This window comes from Haliotis cracherodii, unplaced genomic scaffold (assembly GCF_022045235.1).
Source record: "Haliotis cracherodii isolate W230 unplaced genomic scaffold, xgHalCrac1.p SCAF_2, whole genome shotgun sequence".
In the NCBI taxonomy this organism is placed as follows: Eukaryota; Metazoa; Mollusca; class Gastropoda; order Lepetellida; family Haliotidae; genus Haliotis; species Haliotis cracherodii.
In genome coordinates this window covers 55,194,191-55,213,747 of record NW_027266275.1, presented here as the reverse complement: position 1 = coordinate 55,213,747, position 19,557 = coordinate 55,194,191, and the positions used below count along the sequence as shown (strand labels likewise).

Genomic DNA, 19,557 nt, shown 5'->3' with positions numbered 1-19,557 from the left:
TTTAGGCCTCTTAGAAGCAAAACAAATTTTGGTATAATCGCACTACTTAAAATCATGTATGTTAGTCAAGCAATTGCCCACCAATATTTTTTACAAATTTCATATCATGTTCCTTGACGTCTTGGCAACACAGTGACTAAGGTCCTCATAAAGTTGTCTCTAATGAAATTGGGTACTGGGCATCTGATTCTGCCCCCACAGGGCCAAGAAAGAGTGAGCAAGTGTGGTTTTACACCACTTTTAGCAATATTCTAGCAATATTCTAGCAATATTCTAGCAATATTCTAGCAATGTTCTAGCAATGTTCTAGCAATATTCTAGCAATATCAAGACAGGGGGCACCAGCAAGAAGAGGAAAGAAAGAAGCAGTGTATATGTGAAGCAGCATACTCATGTTTGATGATGTGGAGGTTCCACAGCTTCATCAGCTCCTTCTCCCCCTCATTGACATCAGTGAACTCATCGATCATCTGCAACCCAACCCAACAGTGTGATTACTGCAACCCAATTGTCATAAAAATCCAAGGGACAGGGAGTGTCCAAACCTGCAAGTGAACTGACTTATTGCACACATTTTAGCAAATCATAGATGTGTTCTCATAAGTATTAAGACTACAAGTGTGCTGGGCAAGTGAGTGAGTGAGTGAGTGAGTGAGAGTGGTTTTATGCCACTTTTAGCAATATTCCAGCAATATCAAGGCGGGGGACACAAGAAATGGGATTCACACATTGTACCCACGTCGGGTATCGAACCAAGGGTCTTCAGCGTGACGAGCGAACGCTTTAACCACTACGCTACCCGACTGCCCCGCATGGGCGAGCGAGTTGAGTGTGGTTTAATCCTATTTGAACAGAGTCTCAGTTACTTCAGCTTGATATGGGAGGACAGCCCAAAAGGAGGAGAGATCTTTCATATTTACCACCCATCAGCACGGGTATGGAATGATAATCAAACCCACGATCATCGGATTCTTGCACGACCAAAGAGGGCAACTCAGCACAGCAAAGTGTGGCATGTTAGACAACTGGGCCATCTGTGACACCATCACTGTGCGTAATAAAGATATCTGTGTAGAAGGAAAACTCTGGAAAACTTACGTTTATTGTCTTCTGTCTCAGCCAGAGAGGATCGTTCTCTGCTTCGTTGTCGAAGTCTATCTCCTGAGGTCGGATTGGTGCACAAGTTACCAGGTGATAATACAGTCTGGAACAGCGACACGGGAGCAGTTGAAACACACATAAAATCACTCAATACTGGCCCATAATAAAGCCCCACTACATTCCCTAGAGAACAAAGCCATGCTGCATCTCACCCGTAGGAAACATTTTAGTACTTATGAAGTACAAATTTCATTTTGTTCAAGTTGTAAGATGTCTGTGTAAATGTGCAACCACAACTTAAAAACAGACATTGTTTTACCACATTCTGAATCACCTCCCAAGCTTACGAATTTGGTTAGTGTGAATGTTCACATTTTAAAAGTGTAACTAACAAATTCAAGTACCCTAATAAACTGAAGTCTTCCAAGCTTGTGAGAGCCCTGTCAGGGTCAAAAAGACAAATGTTCCCACACTAACAATTAGGGCTGGGATGATAAACCAACTGTGCGATCCAATATGTATCACAAGTTTTGCTCACGATCCGATACGTATCACGATACTTGCACGTGGTCTTATCTGTGTAACTGTGGTGCGTAAGCCATCTTTTTCATAGACAGGATGGCCAAATACCTGGCACACTAACGATTTAGTGTCAGTTGGCAGTGTCAAGTGTGGCACAATGGATGAAAATATTTACGTTTTCACTACTCATTTTCACTAGTAATTCGTGTTTGGTGTAACATTTATTAAAAATTCATTTAAGGTAAGAATCTATACTTTTTACTTGTGTGCGATTGTGATCGATACTTGATTCGAGAAGTAAAAAATCACGATCCACCGATGCATCGGTGTAACGTCCCACTACTAATGCATCGGTGTAACGTCCCACTACTAATGCATCGGTGTAACGTCCCACTACTAATGCATCGGTGTAACGTCCCACTACTAATGCATCGGTGTAACGTCCCACTACTAGTACTACTAACAATGTGAAGTAAATGTCTTTTCTCACCTATTATGTCCCTGAACAAACTGACGGTTGATTTGGATGTCATTTTCTGGTTCCATGAACTCTGTAAGTGATGCCTCTGGGCGCTTGGGTCTAAAAACAATACATGATCAACAAAGTCTGTCAGTGGTGGGTTCATCAGTTGTCCAGTATACCTTCTCCATCACTGTCATACCTAGCAGACATTCCATTATCTTACAACCTTAAAGGAGAAAACTGTTGAAAAATTACTTCTTGTATGAGCTTTAGAAATTACTTGAATGTTTATTGTATGAAAGGTCACAGGCCACATGAAGTGCTTACAATACAGCGTAGTATCAGTTACACAGTCATGTTTCATTCAAGAACTTTCTGTTCTAGAAGAAATACCTGCATATAAAGTGACAGATTATAAATCTCAACACTCTGTAGTGCTACAACACAAATAAATTGTTGGAGTCAAAGTTTAATTATATATTTGGTATGTATTGCTATCAAAGGTCTTCTAAGAATGAATTTATAAAGGTGAAATGATACAGATCTTCGACAATGTTTAGGGTTCAGATTTAGATATTTAGTGGTGTCTCCTGGTATCAATATTAAGCCTTGTACAGGGCAAATCTAATTCCAGCACAAGTAACAATTGTCAAACTATGCCCTTGACTCCCCATAGGGTCATCACTGACTCCATTGTTTTCCAGTTCCCCCTGTTTAAAATAATCATGCAAATGTCACTTTCAGAGTGCTCATTTATGCCTGTAGTTTCAAGATTTACAATTTTCTTTTAACACTTTTAAATTTCCATCTGCCCCAACCATTTTCCTTTGTGATATCTCGTATCCTGAGAGCGTGTTGACTTTCAAACTACCCCCACCCAAGTAATTACTACTATGCTTTTATTACATCATCTAGATCACTTTGGAGGCAATCTTACCAAGATCAGATACTTTCACAAATACCTCTCTGTATGAAGATCGGACAAACCCTCCACATGAGGTTAGGACAAACCCTCCACATGAGGTCACATCAGGTGGACTTTATAAATAGGCAATAGTGTTGAAGCTTCTAAATTCTTGGTACGAGTGAGCGAAGTATTCAGCAGCAAATCTCATTTCTGTATCTTGTTCGTTTGTTGTTTGACACCACACTCAGCAATATTCCAGCTATATGATAGCGGTCTGTAAATAATCGAGTCTGGACCAGACAATCCAGTGACTGACACCATGAGCATTGGTCCACACAATTGGGATACAATGACATGCATCAACCAAGTCGGCTAACCTGTCCACTCGATCATACATCAAGTATAGTCGCCTTTCATGAAAGCATGGTTGCTGAAGACCTATTCTAACCAAGACCTTCACAGGTTTCTGTATTTTAAAAATTACAAAAAATTATCAGTTCTGAATAAAAATAATAATGGCATGTCTGTTGTATTGTGGATTTTTTTATACATCCTGTCATCGCTGAGCTCCATGGCATCTACACCCCTAGGGAGAATCATTGAAGGAATATTTGTATTCTGTGTGGGTATTCTTTTGTAAAAATCAAAATTTCTGAATAAAAAAAAAAAAGTCAGATTTTTTCACAAAACTGACATCTCCCTGGCTGAAGAACCCACCAATATGTCATTGAAAATGAGACTAAATTCACTCAGGTCCACCTGACCCAACCACATATGCAGGGTTACTCACATGGTCATATGGAATTGTACTGTATCAGAGAAACAGATCTGATCTCAAGGTCAATCCTTTCACAGCACTCACCGGTACACGATCACATGTGTGACTGGCGTTCTCCTGACTGGGCCATTGCGGCTGAATGCATACCCAATGTGGGAATGAAGATCCTGCGGGTTGCCCACATACGATCCATCGTAACGTTCATTTATTGACACATCAATTCTGGCATCTTTGGAATGAGGCTGAAAAAGAAAACGACCATTGTCATTTCATGCTTTGATGAAAAAATACAGTAAAAGCAATAACCAAAGAATATTTCAGTGCAGTCAGTACTCAGTCTAGCCAGGGCATCTTATTTTTTCATGAGTAGAAAGTACATCCATCACATTTTGGCACATGCCTCTTTTCCAACAATAACCCTGCTCAATGTGTCATGACATCAGTTAGTACAGAAATGTAGTGTTACATCTTCGAACACCTGAGGTTTATGGAGACCTGTCCAAAGATATATTTGGTCCAAAGTCTTCAGCAATTGTCAGTAAAATTTCCCAAATTGGAATAAAAACCTTCCCATTTTTATCAGTCACAACTTATCTTATGGCTTTGCAGAGGTGAAGCTGTATTGCAATGACAACACATCCAATAAAGAAGATGACACCTTAATGCTTCGTTTCACATTAATACCTCTGAATTTCGGAAATTAAAAACTGAAAGAAATCCTTGTTTTTGAAAATATATAATTTACCTGACAAGGCCACTTAGTTTGGAATCTGAGATATATCCAGGAACTCACCACATAGAGGAAGTCGAAGCGGGCGTGGTCAAGGCGGAGGTGTTTGAGGAGACTGTAGAGTTGCATGCAGTTTATTGAGCACCATGGACATCGGAGGTCTTCCCTCGCCTCCGTCTGCTGCCTTGTGTTGTTATTGTACAGAAACTGGTAAAATATACGACTTCGCTTCCGGGGGGTTGTTTGATTGGAATCTTTCAACCTGTGGACTGGAGTGTCCTTGTGTTTCCCTGAACAGCAGACGTATATGGATGTAGCAAATATTGTTTAAGCATTGTGCTGGCAGGTTTTCACCTTTGTCCAGTCCAGTGAGGGAGATTTAGGCCTGCAGCCATAAAAAAAATTCAAGTAATCTCACTTCAAGATCCTCCAATTGTACAATATATACTAACAACAAAAAATAACTAATAATTTGAATGTAGATTGTCATTGAGGTGTATGCAACATCTAACCACATTGTAGTTTAACATCATGCATGAATAACATGCGATGCACGTGCACACAAAAGCTAAAGTGGGTGCACCTGTAAGAGAAATACAAATAGGAAGGCAATTGAGCTTAGCAGACACTTAAAAATGCCCCTGAGACAGATCTCAACATGTTTGCCGTAAAAGGCGACTATCGTGATCAGGTGGTCAAACTCGCTGACTTGGTTGATGCATGTCATCGTGTCCCAATTTCAGGGATCGATGCTCATGATACCAAACACTGAATAGTCTGGTCAAGACTCAATTATTTATTACAGACCGCCGTCATAAAGCTGGAATATTGCTAAGTGAGGCGTTAAACAACAAACAAACAGTATCTAAATGAACAGACAAAGTGGTGAATCATGGGTATGATAGATGGGGGGAGGGAAAGACATCAACGTTGCCCGAATGTTTGGCAAATCCACAAGTGTAATTTACTCGACAGTGACAAGTATCGTAAACCATGTGGGGTTGCTATGAGACATGAGCATGGCAAAAACCAACACAAGATATCCTCGTTACATTAATTGCACTTTGCAACCGATTCAGATCTGCTGCTGTTCTCAAAAGAAAATTCCATACGATAACAGGAAGGCAAATTTCAACATCTACCTTTAAGTGAGTGAGTGACTCGGGCTTAACGCTGCTTTTAACAGTATTCAAATTATATCGCGGCGCGTCGGCTTAATGTGGAGGGACGCAACTCTGCACAGCGAATTGCGGCGCCTTAGCTGACAGGGCCACCCGTGCCCCCTGTACCGTTAAAATAAGGTTCTATGCAGTTTGCCCCAAACAATGGCATCCTGTGAACGGTGTGACCCTAACAGCTTACCACAGGTGGGGTGTGCTCGTCAACACCATGGGGCTGGTGTTTATGCCCCATAGGACATCTGTGGGATATTCTCGGGCGGAGAGCGTACCCAGCACCCATCATCATGGCCCAGCTTGGGGTAGCTCATTAGGTGGAATGGCTGGTTATACCAAGGGTCTCGTGCATGTATTGCCCAACATGGTGGACACACCAAGATACTGATCTACATGCCCGAAATTAATTTGGTAGACATTTATCCTCTTTATACATTCACTATCATTTCATCAGTTTCCCTATATTTTGTCGGAAGCATACATACTTGTTTGTTTGTTAATGTTTGTTTGAAACATTCAACAATATTCCAGCAATGAGACCGTGGCCTGTAAACGAGAGTCTGGACAAGACAATCCAGTGATTGATATTGTTCAGGATGTCTGAATACAACGAAATGTCAGTCACTACTTAACAATGATGAATCAAGTACTCTCTGATGACCAGGTTGCCAGGGACCCCTTCTAACCAGGAATCCCCATTCTTACCCCGGATATTCACGGGTCAAACTGTTGTGAGTGAGTGAGATGCCAATCCAGTTACCCACCTCAGCTATGGTTACCCTAAGAGGTAATGTTTCCTGACAGCGTCATGGTTCATGATGGTTGCCCACTGGGTCATGGTTGCCCATCTGAGTCATTGTTGCCCATCTGAGTCATGGTTCATGATGGTTGCCCACTGAGTCATGGTTGCCCATCTGAGTCATGGTTCATGATGGTTGCCCATCTGAGTCATGGTTGCCCATCTGAGTCATGGTTCATGATGGTTGCCCATCTGAGTCATGGTTCATGATGGTTGCCCATCTGAGTCAAGGTTCATGATGGTTGCCCAGTGGGTCATGGTTGCCCATCTGAGTCATGGTTCATGATGGTTGCCCATCTGGGTCATGGTTCATGATGGTTGCCCACTGAGTCATGGTTACCCATCTGAGTCATGGTTACCCATCTGAGTCATGGTTCATGATGGTTGCCCATCTGAGTCATGGTTGCCCATCTGAGTCATGGTTGCCCATCTCAGTCATGGTTCATGATGGTTGCCCATCTCAGTCATGGTTCATGATGGTTGCCCACCTGAGTCATGGTTCATGACGGTTGCCCATCTGAGTCCTGGTTCATGATGGTTGCCCACTGAGTCATGGTTGCCCATCTGAGTCATGGTTCATGATGGTTGCCCATTTGAATTCTAGTTAATTACCTGTATCTAGTTAATTACCCTTTATGGTTAACTAATTGGGTAACAGTTGCCAGCCAAGTTATGTTTGCCAATATGACTGACGGTTGACCATGGGAGTCCTGTTTGCCTACCTGAGTTATCGTTATCCAGGATATGGTTAGCGAGCTGATTGTTGTTGATGAACTCTTCCTGAGCTGCCTTCACACTTGCATGGTCCCCGGAGCCCTCAGCAGTCTCCGTCCAGCGCAGGCTCAACTTGAGTGTTGGACATTTGTTAAAAACTTCAAATGGTCCCACTGCCTGTGCATGAAAATATGAATATCACTATGAGATTGCTACAATGATGATTGCGTGGGTTTGGTTTAAGCCTGTTTGATTAGTGCTTCAGGAAGGCTACAGGCGAAGGAAGGTCTTATTCGCTCCCCACTTTGATGGATCCACGAGCACAGGTATGCAGCTGACAAACCAAGAAACATACTCAGAACAAAGCGGAGACCCCGACCCATAATCATAGGATTGATGCATGTCTGTGAGACGCAAGTCTGCAGAGCAGCATGAGGGACCTTACGCCAACTGTGCCCCAAATTTAGTTGAGTGAGTTATAGTACTGAAGTTATATCATATCTCCGTGTTCAGTCCAGGTTGGATGACAACACAAAATATAGATTTCCAATCAAATTACATGATATTGGTTACAGGAATGCTGTATAGGGGAAGTAAGGCAGCGGGGGAAAGTAACAGTTTTAGCCCACTAGTACTTATAATGATAACATATACGAAAACACTTACAAATGGCAAATTTCTACTAGTCATTAAGATATCTTAACTATTGGGCAGTTTGGCAAGGACTACAGGACAAGTGTCAACTTCTACCGCAGAGAATGACTTAGGCCGTGATTCCTCGATATTCTTGCATAGTTGTCGTAGATATCGCATCAACATTCAATCAGCGTGATTGAAAATCGCGTAGATCTTTCAATAGTTTTATCTGCATTAACACTCTCATTTTCACCTACAAGAATAGAAAATGCTGTATTGCTTAAATAAATTTATCTACGGTACCTAAAAATGTCAATAAAAAAACTTACACGCTAGTTTATTCGATCATCAAAAGTTGTCAATCATAACAGCGATTTGCATACTCGCAACATTGCATGCTATCTCTTACTGTGCATAACCGATTCCTATATGTAAATCTTATATTTTTTGCCAACAAACTGTATTACCTTTTACAACAGTCGCTATTTCATGTCATCACTCTAAATATATTGAATTACAATCTAAACACACTGTCGAAATTTGATAACTGCAGATTGTTGTATCCTGCATGCCAACAAAATGAACAGCTGATGGTGGTAAAGATGCCTCCTAAACAATCTATAATTGTCCTCGCGAATAATTCCCCATCATGTCAACAATGAACAGAAATACATAAATATTAGTGTAATTTCTCCTAAAGTAGACAATGAACAGAAATATAAGTCGAATGTAATTTTTTGTTAATACTAATGCGAATATTTTTAAATACATGTATTTGCAGTGGAATTATTAATGTCCGAAAATAGGATATCCGATGATATATCTATATAATCTAGTAATATTACTTGCAATATTACTTGAGTCACAAGGACCAAAAATCAAACACAGTTTCCCCACCGTGTAAAGGTGAAATATCTCTGAAAATTAGCAAAATCTCATCACACGCCAAAAAATCTCATTGCTTTGGGATCAGGGGAGATTTCCAGGATAATTCCAGCATAAGCTATTTAGTTTGCACATATTTCCCCACCAGTCTTGCTGAAAGCGCCATTAATACACCAGTCACTAGATCAATGTGCACTCAAGAATCATTCTCAGCTCCCTGGTGAGTATACAACAGAAGCTGCCTGTTAGGCACTAGAAGGTTAACAGCCACATTACCATCTCATCCTACTGGGTACCCACTCACTGCTGTGTGAACAGAGGCACAGTTTGAACAAAGTCACTTGCCTAAGGAGACACCACATGTGTTACATGAGCTTTAGTGTTGGGCAAGACCAAAGCCCTAGGCAACTCAGGAGCCAAGCTGCTGAAATTCAGTCACCCATCCAAGGACTCCCTGCGACCACCTTTCCGTAACTTTGCCTGATTTGTGACCTGTGTGCTATGCACAGGGCCACGTGCCACCACAAGCATACCTCTCAAATAGTACTGCAAAAACCTCTAGCGTGAGGACTTCCCTCCCCATCTTTATATTAAAGAGAAATATTTTCCAGCTAGATATTCATTCAAAGTCATCGAAAAATCCGACATTGGAAAAATATTGAGGGCTTACTCAAAAGGGGATGGTATTTTGAATGTAGATCTATTCTGAACTCTCGTTAGGAAGTGTTGTGTCGAGTTGGTGGTATACAGTACAGAGCATGCACTGTATCATTATGGAATGGAGTGATAACACACTGGATAACGGAGACTGGCAAGAGCAACTTTACCTTTCCATCCATGACGGTCTCCCATGCTGCCTGTCCTTTAGGAAGAGGTTGGGAGCCCAGGTCCTGTAGGGCCACCTCGTAGTCTCCATCAGTGAGCAGACAGCGCCTGTGCTTATCATATATGACTAGTTCGGCCCCATAATGGAGGGAATCTTCATCATGGGAGAATGTTTTGCCATTTTTCCTACGTTTATGAGGTGGTTCATCTGCAAATAAGGAGTTAGTCAGTCGTCAACTACATAGACAATATTTGGAAATATTTTCCTCACCTTTTAATAAAAAAAATTCCATTTCCAGTTTTCTCAACAAACATGAAAACTTGTTCCCTTGGTGTACTTGGCTGGCCAGTAAGCTAATGATTCATCATCTTTTAGATCTGATTGAGACAATGACAAAAAACTTCATAATCTTTGCCAAATTATAAAACTACACTTGTACATAGTCGATAAGGAATTTATAAAAATGCTTCATTAGAAAATGGAATATTTTGCTGTCATGTTATATACATTGCAACACTCCATAACAAGCCATTCGTCCAATAAAATCCTAACCAATAGTAGCAATCTAATTTGGCTGGAATATTTTTTACATCAACATGCATGGTTCTGATTGAATAACCTGAATCCCAATTACTAGGTGTCAAGGAGCTGTGCTACAGAGACCAGGATGTCATTAAATAAGTAAAGAATGATAACAGAAAACCATGGTAAAAGTTCAGTTTTATTATCATCAGCTAACTGTAACTGAAGGGGCAAGACCCCAATTGACACTGACAATGATCACTGATTAATTAAACCAAAACAAATCTACAAGCTGATTAGCTAAGCAACTGTATATCAGTTATTATGAAAGACAGCTAAATCAACACTCGGCAAGGCAATCAACAAGATGCATACACAGTCAACTAAGTCGGCTGTGACCTGTTTACACCTGTGAGTTAATTAACTCACTCTAATGAGCGAATCCCCTCAAATTGGTTAGATAGGGAGAAATGAGCACTGAGGGCCTATCCCTAAAATAAGTCTCTTGGGCAATTAAGATAGATGAAGACGCCTGAATAACAACATAACTATAGACTGAAGTAAGTTATACTGAGCAAGGAAATTCTAGACTTCCCGAAAACACAGGTACTTGACCTACAGAGTATCTAGACTCATAACAATAAAAAGGTATTTGACAAAAAGAGTAATTTGATTCCCAATTATAAAAAGGTACTTGACCTAATCTAGACAATTCCGGGGTAATTGGTTATTCACAGAATACTAAAATGAAACTCCCTAGCTAACAAGTTTAGCTCAATAACACCAGAAGTAAGTCAGTACTAGATTGAAAACTGCCCCATAATTACTTACAAGTGAAACAAAGTTTCACCTGACCAACCAGTAACAAGACAACCCGTATACGGTCCAGCGAAACCTGGCGGTAGATAAACATGATATCGCCAAGGGTTATAAACCATACATGCGGACATCGGAGACAGCAACCTCCCCTTGCTAGCCTGGAGAATGATAAAGCCTGGGGCAGCTAACAGAATGTGTTTCTTAATATAGTGAGTGAGTGAGTGAGTGAGTGAGTGAGTGAGTGAGTGAGTGAGTGAGTGAGTGAGTGAGTGAGTGAGTGAGTGGGTGAGTGAGTGAGTGAGTGAGTTGGGTTTAATGCCGCTTTTAACATTATTCCAGTTATATCACAGCGCGTCAGCTTAATGTGGGAGGAAAGCCTGAAGTGATGCAGGTCTCAGACGTTTACCACTTCGGTGAAACCCACGAGCACGGGTATGGTGCTGACAAACCTAGAAACATAATCGGGGTGAACCGGGATTTGAACCCACAATCCTAGGTTTCTGGTGTGTCCAGGAGACGCAACTCTGCACAGCGAATCGCAGTGCCTTAGACTACTGGGCCACCCGTTTCTTAAAATAGGGACAACCCGAATAGCAAACTAAGTACTAAAGCAATATGTGAGAAAAAGATACCAAAATAAAGGGCTGAACATAAGCTATCCAAAGGTTCCATTTAACATTTAAAACCAGATATGGACAATTAGTGAGGTGGCACAAATGACCACAAATACATGAGAAATATCTACATAGTACTAGATAGTTTAAGTTACTAAAACACTTTCAATATAACATAACATGTTTCAAATCAATACATGACAAAAATATGCGATTAAACTGCTGGAGAATACAATTTATGGACAAGAAATTCTCTAACGCTAATGAACAAAAGCACACAAACTATGCTGGACTTTGCCAAACACGCAGTTACGAGAGGAGGGGGGAACCCTACTGTCACCATGACGGGCTTGGTTTATGACCCGATGGCACTAGGTTTGCTAACAGGTTGGCACCTTTTACCCAATAACTACCAGGCCAGAGTCAGGTAAACCAGTGGTTGAGAGCATGGGCAATGATCCATGTTATCGGGGCACACACAAGAACAACATAATCTGGTCAGGTGACTTAATATGCTGGGATTTAGTTAGAATTCCAAACAAGACACGTTGGAAAAAACAGTCATTATGTGTAAAATTGGGATTTCTTTTAAAAATATTATAAAGTTTTTAATAAAGTTAAAGGTATTTCTAATTGCATTAAATGCAATAACATATTCTTGAGCATCTAAGGTAAGTTAAGGGATCTTACTCTTCATTGGTCCTGTCATCAGAGAAATAATAGCCGCTTCTGTTAACATGATTAATCTACAACTTTAATTATCACCAGGATATCAGGAACTGTAAAAATTAAAAAAATACCCAGGCATGTGATCGAAAAAGTCAGAGTTTGGGGTTGCAAACAGTCAACCATGGTCCATGAAAGTCTGACTTTCAACATCACATGCCTGAATCCAATTTGGCAATTTCAACCGACTTTGGGCTGGTTAACATCTGATTAGTCCCAGAAATGAGACACCAACATGTAATATTCTACAACCACTATTACATATACGAAGCTTACCTGAATCATACAAATCTCCGTTACAGACACCATTGGGGAGATGGCGACGGACCGGGCAGACTACTTTGATGACCAGTACATAGGAGCGGACGGCATGACCATTATTGTGATGAAAATTGTCATGACCTATTGTCAGCGTGTTGGCAGGAGAGATGTCAACATCAGGGTTGAGGCTGACCTTCACCTTGCCCAGGACTGTTTGCATTACAGGAGACGACACATCCTAAAATAGAAATTTGTTCATTCTTTCATAAAAAAGGACATATGGTAAACATCCACAAAACATATTTGAACAAAAAGAAGAAAACCCTAATTTTTTTTCAACCAGAAACGAAATGAATGTTTCAATCATTTTTACAGTGGTAGGGTCTTTTGTAACAAATAAGTGCTATTTTTTACAAGCGAAACAATTTAATATTTTTAGATATGAAACAAAAGAGTTAGCATAACCACTAGTAAGTTCTTTTATCAAATAGATTTTAATAGATCCTATGGCCTGAAATTCTACTGCGACAATCTTTACAAAGATCATAAAAAAAAGACAACAGGGGTTACATTTACTTGTATGCCTAAAATTTGTTTACCAATACATAAGTGGACATTATCAAAAACACAATATGATGTACACACCTTCCTCTTCTTGTGACATATTTTCAGCAATAGTATTTCAACATCAGCAGTGTCATTGTCACTTGGAACTGGAAGAAATATTGAACAACTGTTGGCATACAGATGATACGTACAACAACTGAACTTATCAGAAATAAATAGGAAGAGATGTTGGGCTAGTGCATATGTAGATTCACTGTAAATAAATATCAGCAAATGCATTTGTCACTAGTATCCAGTCTAAATCATGAAGCAAAGAAATATAAAATTGAACTTACTCCCAGGGTCTGCAAATCCTTTAAAGGTTAAATTCATAAACTCTGACTTGTAGCTGAAAGTTTAACAAAATACATTTGATAACACCAAAAAATATTACATATGCAATATAATAAAATTGTGCATTATGAAATGTTGATGTCATGAAAAGCATGTAGGTAATTTCATACCTATCACTAATGGCAATCTACTAACATGAATAATTGAGCTCAAATACTTAACTCATACACACCCTGAGCCTTGTGTGTCTACAGATAGAAAATGGACAAACGGTTTTGCCAAACAAATAGTATGATACACGTATATGCTTCTTTTTTCTTTTTTTTTAAAAAACACATCAATGACTAAAAGCCTTTGGAGAACATGTATAATTATTTTGGAATTGAGGTCAACCAATATTTGATTCAACAACACGTGCGCCATCCATGCCTACGAAGCGAAGCTCAAAGCAAACTGATACCTCAGTAACGAGGTATTGTTTGTCATTCGTATTTTGTTTGTGGGTATTATCACTATTTCGGTGGGACAAATTAACGCATCACATTAACATCAAATTACCCAAACAGACCCCCCAAAAACTTACTTTGTTATTTGTGCTTCTCGCCGGCGTTTTGCTTCAACTTGGGGCAATAATGAGTCTATCTTAAACGCTTTCCTGTAAACAAGAAACTTAATTTATTAACGTCTGTTTCACTCTGAATAAACCTTGTTTTAAATTTAAGTCAATATATCGATCAATATAAGACTCTGAAAGCAAAACGATCGCATGCAACATATCAAAACAAAAATGCGGAAGTGAATACTTTTAGCGTTGAAAGTGGCCATGCGTTTTCTATTTTTAGCACCACGTAAGAGGGACCACTGCATGCTCAGATCGTTACGGGTTGTCTGTTTTCATCTCATTTGAACTTCCATTGTCGATAAGGTAACTCCATCCAGATAAATTATTTGTATATGCAATATTTGTTGTTTTAAATTCATCGTTGACATTGTTGACTCTTTGAAGGCATGCTGTATTTGCCAAGATTTCTTTAACGACGAGCCCTCCCTAAACATGGCGTCGAAAGGCAATACTACGCGATAAAGATATTTCACGCATTTGTAAACCTGAAACGGCTGTATAGTTTCAAACTATAGTGGCAATATGTATGAACATGAGGCGAAGTACGTTTCTCAAAATATCCGATAAGATAGCATGAATGTTTCCCCCTGATGCCACAGTATATTATACAAACGATACGATTTAAAGGTTATATAAAAACATCGTCATTTCAGATTGTATCTGACATTATTTACTTAATGAAACCATACTGGATAATGGATATATAATACAAGTCGTCCATAGACTTAATAAACTGAAAACGAAAAACGAGTCGTCTACACCATGCTAAGAAAAGCGTGTACATATTAAATACGGAAAGTGATTATAAACCAAATGACAATGCACTTACTTTTGTGCAGCCATTATAAATAAAACTTTTTCGAAAACGTAGTATTTTCAGGGTGTTGCATGATACACGGTGAATAAGGATTTCGGTCTTAATTTAAGTTCACGACATATCTAATTGCGGTGCACCATTAAGCAGTCCGCACACATAACCCTAATGCGCTGAGATGACAGGACCATCTCAAAGACCAACGCTATCCGATAACATTGCTATGACAGTAAAGGCGAGGATTTCAAGGTCGGTGACAGTTTTTATAAAAAAAATCCAATATTGACACATGTCCACTGCCTGGGCTAAATAAGGCTGTAGACTAGAGACGCAAAAAGGCGTGCGTGTAATATGACCGAGAGTTGCTTTCGTTGTACCTGATGACTGATTGAATGTAAATAAATAAACAACCTCTCAAATAGTCGGCGATAGTCAGGGTTGCTGCAGGGAGCGGTAGGAATCTGGGGATCCTCCGTTTCATAAAAAAATGTGACAGCAACGTTAGTCACACGTCATATTCTGAAGTAATGATCAGGTACCAGAAAACGAAATTTACATTGGTGCTGTTATCAACTCAGGTTTTGTTTGTTGTTTAACGCCGCACATAGCAATATTCCAGTTATGTGATAGCGGTCTGTAAATAATCGAGCCTGGACAAGACAACCCAGTAATTGATATCATGAGCATCGATGCACGCAATTGGGTTACAATTACATGCATGCACTTAGTCGCTTCTTCCAAGCATAGTCGCCGGTTACAAGCATGGGTTGCTGAATACCAATTCTAAGCCAGCTCTTCACGGGCCTATAGTATGCCAGGATATATATATATATATATATATGGGAAACTCAACTTGAATACAAGCAATAGAGAATTTCTAAAAACGAGATTATGTTTTTAAGAGAATAAACTACGAAGACCATACAAAAACACGCCCTGGCCATCATGAATTGATGTTCCTTCTTGCAGCTGAATCTTTGTTTCAGTGTCATATGAAACTAAAGCTACATTTGGCAAGACGTTAAAACCAAAAGCATGCGCAAAAATACCAAAAGCATGCCCAAAAATGGGTCGGAAAACCCCCACAGGATCTATTCAAATGAAGGCATCTGTAGTCTGGGCCGAGACATTATACACTCACATCGCCTTACGTTGGCAAATCCATACAGAGATGAAACAAATCCCGACAATACATCCGAGTCACGCATGTTACGATATATAGGACGGGATTAAATGAAAACAAGCTGTACGTTCCTTCAGCCACATCTCGTTTCGATCCTTCCATCTGTGAAGCAATGTACTGACGTATACCAGATAAGTACATTGTTATCTTTCTGAAAGAACAGTTTTCTGCATCTAAGAGTTATGTAACGAAAACGTAAAGGCTGCATGTTATTTCTGCTTTGGTGATACGAGACAAAAAAAGAACAAACACATTAAAAGAGCGTATTTGATATTTCCCTCATAATGAAATCATGGCCTTGGTCAGTGTGAGTAAAAAGTAAGTTTCCAGATATATCACAACAGACACCAGGTAAGTGTGACCTTCAACTGTTACATCCATGTTTGGACTTTGGTGTGACAAGGGAATGTACTAACCGCAAGTTTTTCCCATCATTTTCCGAATGTCAATAGTAATTTATAATCATGCCAAAAAGATCAGCTTAAATGGTCACTGGATGGCTAAACTGATCAGCACAAATTGATACTGTCAGTATTTGGATAGGTGATCCCCTTGATGGCCGACTCTCATATTTGTAAAAAGTTGTTCGTCACAGTACCGCAGCTATATGGACTGCCACTCATACTGAACCACTGGTTTGTCTGCAGCAAGAAGCCATTTCACAAACTGTTACGAACACTACGACGGTCGTATGTTTTATGTTGAAGTATGAGAATTGGTATAGACGATACGCCAAGAGCCCAGGCCATTCAGCTTCCAGAGCGCTGCCAGAGTATAACTGAAAGGTTTCCCTGCATCACACCGCCACCCACGTGCTATTCTCGTCTGCGTTGACACGGTTTCAAACATGTATTTAACACTTTAATACCAAACAGATATTACCACTATCCTCCGTATCTGTCTATTAATGTTCTGGAAAACTGCCGCCTAAGCATTTGACTTCATTTCGAACATGAAAAGCGGCCGTACTGGTGACTATGGAGTTAATTAAGAGACCCGATAATTTTTGTTCTTGTCTGGTGTCGCCCCTGACATTTTGATCAGCGTTCGAATAGACGTTATTTTGAGGTATTGACAAAGATGGCTTCAATGTGCGTTGTACATCTCACAAGAGTCGGCCGTAGTTGACATGCTCCTCATGAATTTAGAAATACTGAAGCTCTGGTTCAACACGATACTGTCTGCGCAAGAACTATTAAAACACCACAGTAACGTCGTTAACAAATCGGCTAAAGTAGACAATCAAAACCTTCAAATTATCATTCAGGCTCTCGTCTTCTGAGGTAACAGCATCATATACGAGACTCCCGTTTTGGTGCAACCAAATAAAGGTCTGAAGTCCGTCGCCAATTTTTTTTAACATTGACAGTACACACAGATAACATCAGTATGCTACGGAACTGGAACTAACGTTTTACTGAGAACGCGAACACTAACCCAATACCGAACATCTGACGCTCGTGGTATTCATGCAACGCAAACGTGATTCTGATCGTAAGGAGTTACTCATGTGATCTCTACAGCAACCCATGCTTGCCGTGAAAGGCGACTATGCTTGTCGTAAGAGGCGACTAACGGGATTGGGTGGTCAGGCTCGCTGACTTGGTTGATGCATGTCATCGTATCCCAATTGCGTGGATCGATGCTCATGATGTCAATCACTGGATTGTCTGGACCAGACTCGATTATTTACAGACCTCCGTCATATAGCTGGAATACTGCTGAGTGCGGCGTTAAACAACAAACAAACAAACAAAACTCATTTGATCAGTCGTTCTAAACTGATAACAAATTCGTTAAACATGACATCAAGACAATCATCATCTAATAAACACAGTACAAAGATGAGTAACACGTTTCACGACTGTCCATTCTATTACAAGAGACCGCATATAGGAATACAATTGTTACAATGCTAAGAGATTTATTGATCAACAAGGAGCAGCCCGCTTGTGCAGTATCGTCACTTCAGATTTCTTAAAGACCTCCTATCTTGCTCTTGTGCAGCCTAATACGATCTATTAGCATCCGTAATTCATTCTAGAGCCGGTTTCATATCGCGGACCTTTTCCATAATTCGCAGCATGCAGGAATGAATAGAAAAAATATCTCCGTCACTGACCGTACTCAACGAAACATACTCGACAGGGAGTCTACACAGAATTATATTTTTCCTAGAGAGGATGTTTTTACCTATAGTCATAATCTCATTTATGTCATGACACGACATTAACTCATTTCAATACAGTTATTTAAAACTGGATCAAACTTTCAAAGATGTCATAGACGTGGACTCATGTTCACGAGGATGGGTTTCTTAAACAAGTCTGACTAATCATTATCTAACGAGGTAGGTCCTTATATAGATGAATACATGTAGATATGGCAATGGTTGGTTGTTGGCTGGTTTGTTGTTTAGCGCCGCACTCAGCAATATTCCAGCTATATGACGGAGGTCTGTAAATAATCGAGTCTGGACCAGATAATCCAGTGATAAATATCACGAGCATCGATCCACGCAATTGGGATACGATGACATGCATCAACCAAGTCAGTGAGCCTGACCACCCGATCTCGTTAGTCGCCTCTTACGACAAGCATAGTCACCTTTGCTTGTCCTTATATAGATGCATACATGTAGATATGGCAATGAACCAGTTTTAACCTACATTGACATTCCTAGTAACATATTGCTGGGAAATCAGAATGCTATAAAATAAAGTATAATATCGCGAACAGTGGTGTAAATCACTTGACTTTAGGCACCGAACGTTCATGCCAGGAATCGAATCTAGCTCGTACTTCACATGAAACACTCAGCAATTCCTAGGGCAAAATGTAAGAACTAGATGGAGTCTAGGCTAGACTATTCAGTCTTATGTACATCAACTTACTGATGGATGGAATGCTGCACAATAGGCTACGACCATCAAATACAAACCTGTAACTAACTGACAATCTATCACATCATGTAATTTTCCGATAAAATGACATGACAGCCAAGCTAAAAACAGAGCATTTGAGGGCATCGTGGCGACAAAACTCATAAATTCCTACAAGGCATTCACTTCAATCTGAAACTGTTACACACAGACACCAAACGCAGGATGCTTGAATTCAGATATTTCACGTGTCTGGATAGTTTTTATATCGACATGAGGTTCATGAACAGCATCTACGTGTACGTGAAATTACTTCACTTTGAGAAAAGATTAAAATAAAAATGGCGAGGGCTGATACTCTCTTCCATGTCGATAGACTCGTTATTATTCTGGTACAAACCCTCTCTCAAATCACCCTGAAATATTGTCAGATTAACAGAGGATCGCGTCTCCAGGTAGCTATTATGCCTAATCGTATCAAAGATGTACAACATGATAAGTCGAGCAAAACCCCCTTTTGTCCTAGTAATCATGATGATATAATAAGTTCCGTATCGCCAATACAGCAACATTTGTCCGCCTAACAAGAATCACTTCGTTCTCTTACAAGGTAATTGCGATTACCAAAATAGTTCGGTGGTTCTTCGAGCTGTTTTAAAAAAGTAATCTGAAAACGTC

General features: G+C 40.0%; 1 protein-coding gene across 1 annotated transcript in view; it reads right to left on the bottom strand.

Annotated features, from left to right (window-relative positions):
- The window catches only part of LOC139468255 (polycomb protein SUZ12-like), a 50,123-nt gene that overhangs the window by 8,991 nt on the left and 21,575 nt on the right, over positions 1–19,557 (bottom strand). Inside the window, exons 4-14 of the mRNA XM_071250101.1 lie at positions 13,962–14,033; positions 13,381–13,433; positions 13,124–13,191; positions 12,494–12,716; positions 9,538–9,743; positions 7,198–7,366; positions 4,565–4,791; positions 3,856–4,013; positions 2,114–2,203; positions 1,099–1,204; positions 391–470 (exon numbers count right to left, since the gene is read on the bottom strand). Of these exons, the coding sequence (XP_071106202.1) occupies positions 391–470; positions 1,099–1,204; positions 2,114–2,203; positions 3,856–4,013; positions 4,565–4,791; positions 7,198–7,366; positions 9,538–9,743; positions 12,494–12,716; positions 13,124–13,191; positions 13,381–13,433; positions 13,962–14,033 (1,452 nt within the window). The remainder of the gene's footprint in view (positions 1–390; positions 471–1,098; positions 1,205–2,113; positions 2,204–3,855; positions 4,014–4,564; positions 4,792–7,197; positions 7,367–9,537; positions 9,744–12,493; positions 12,717–13,123; positions 13,192–13,380; positions 13,434–13,961; positions 14,034–19,557) is intronic.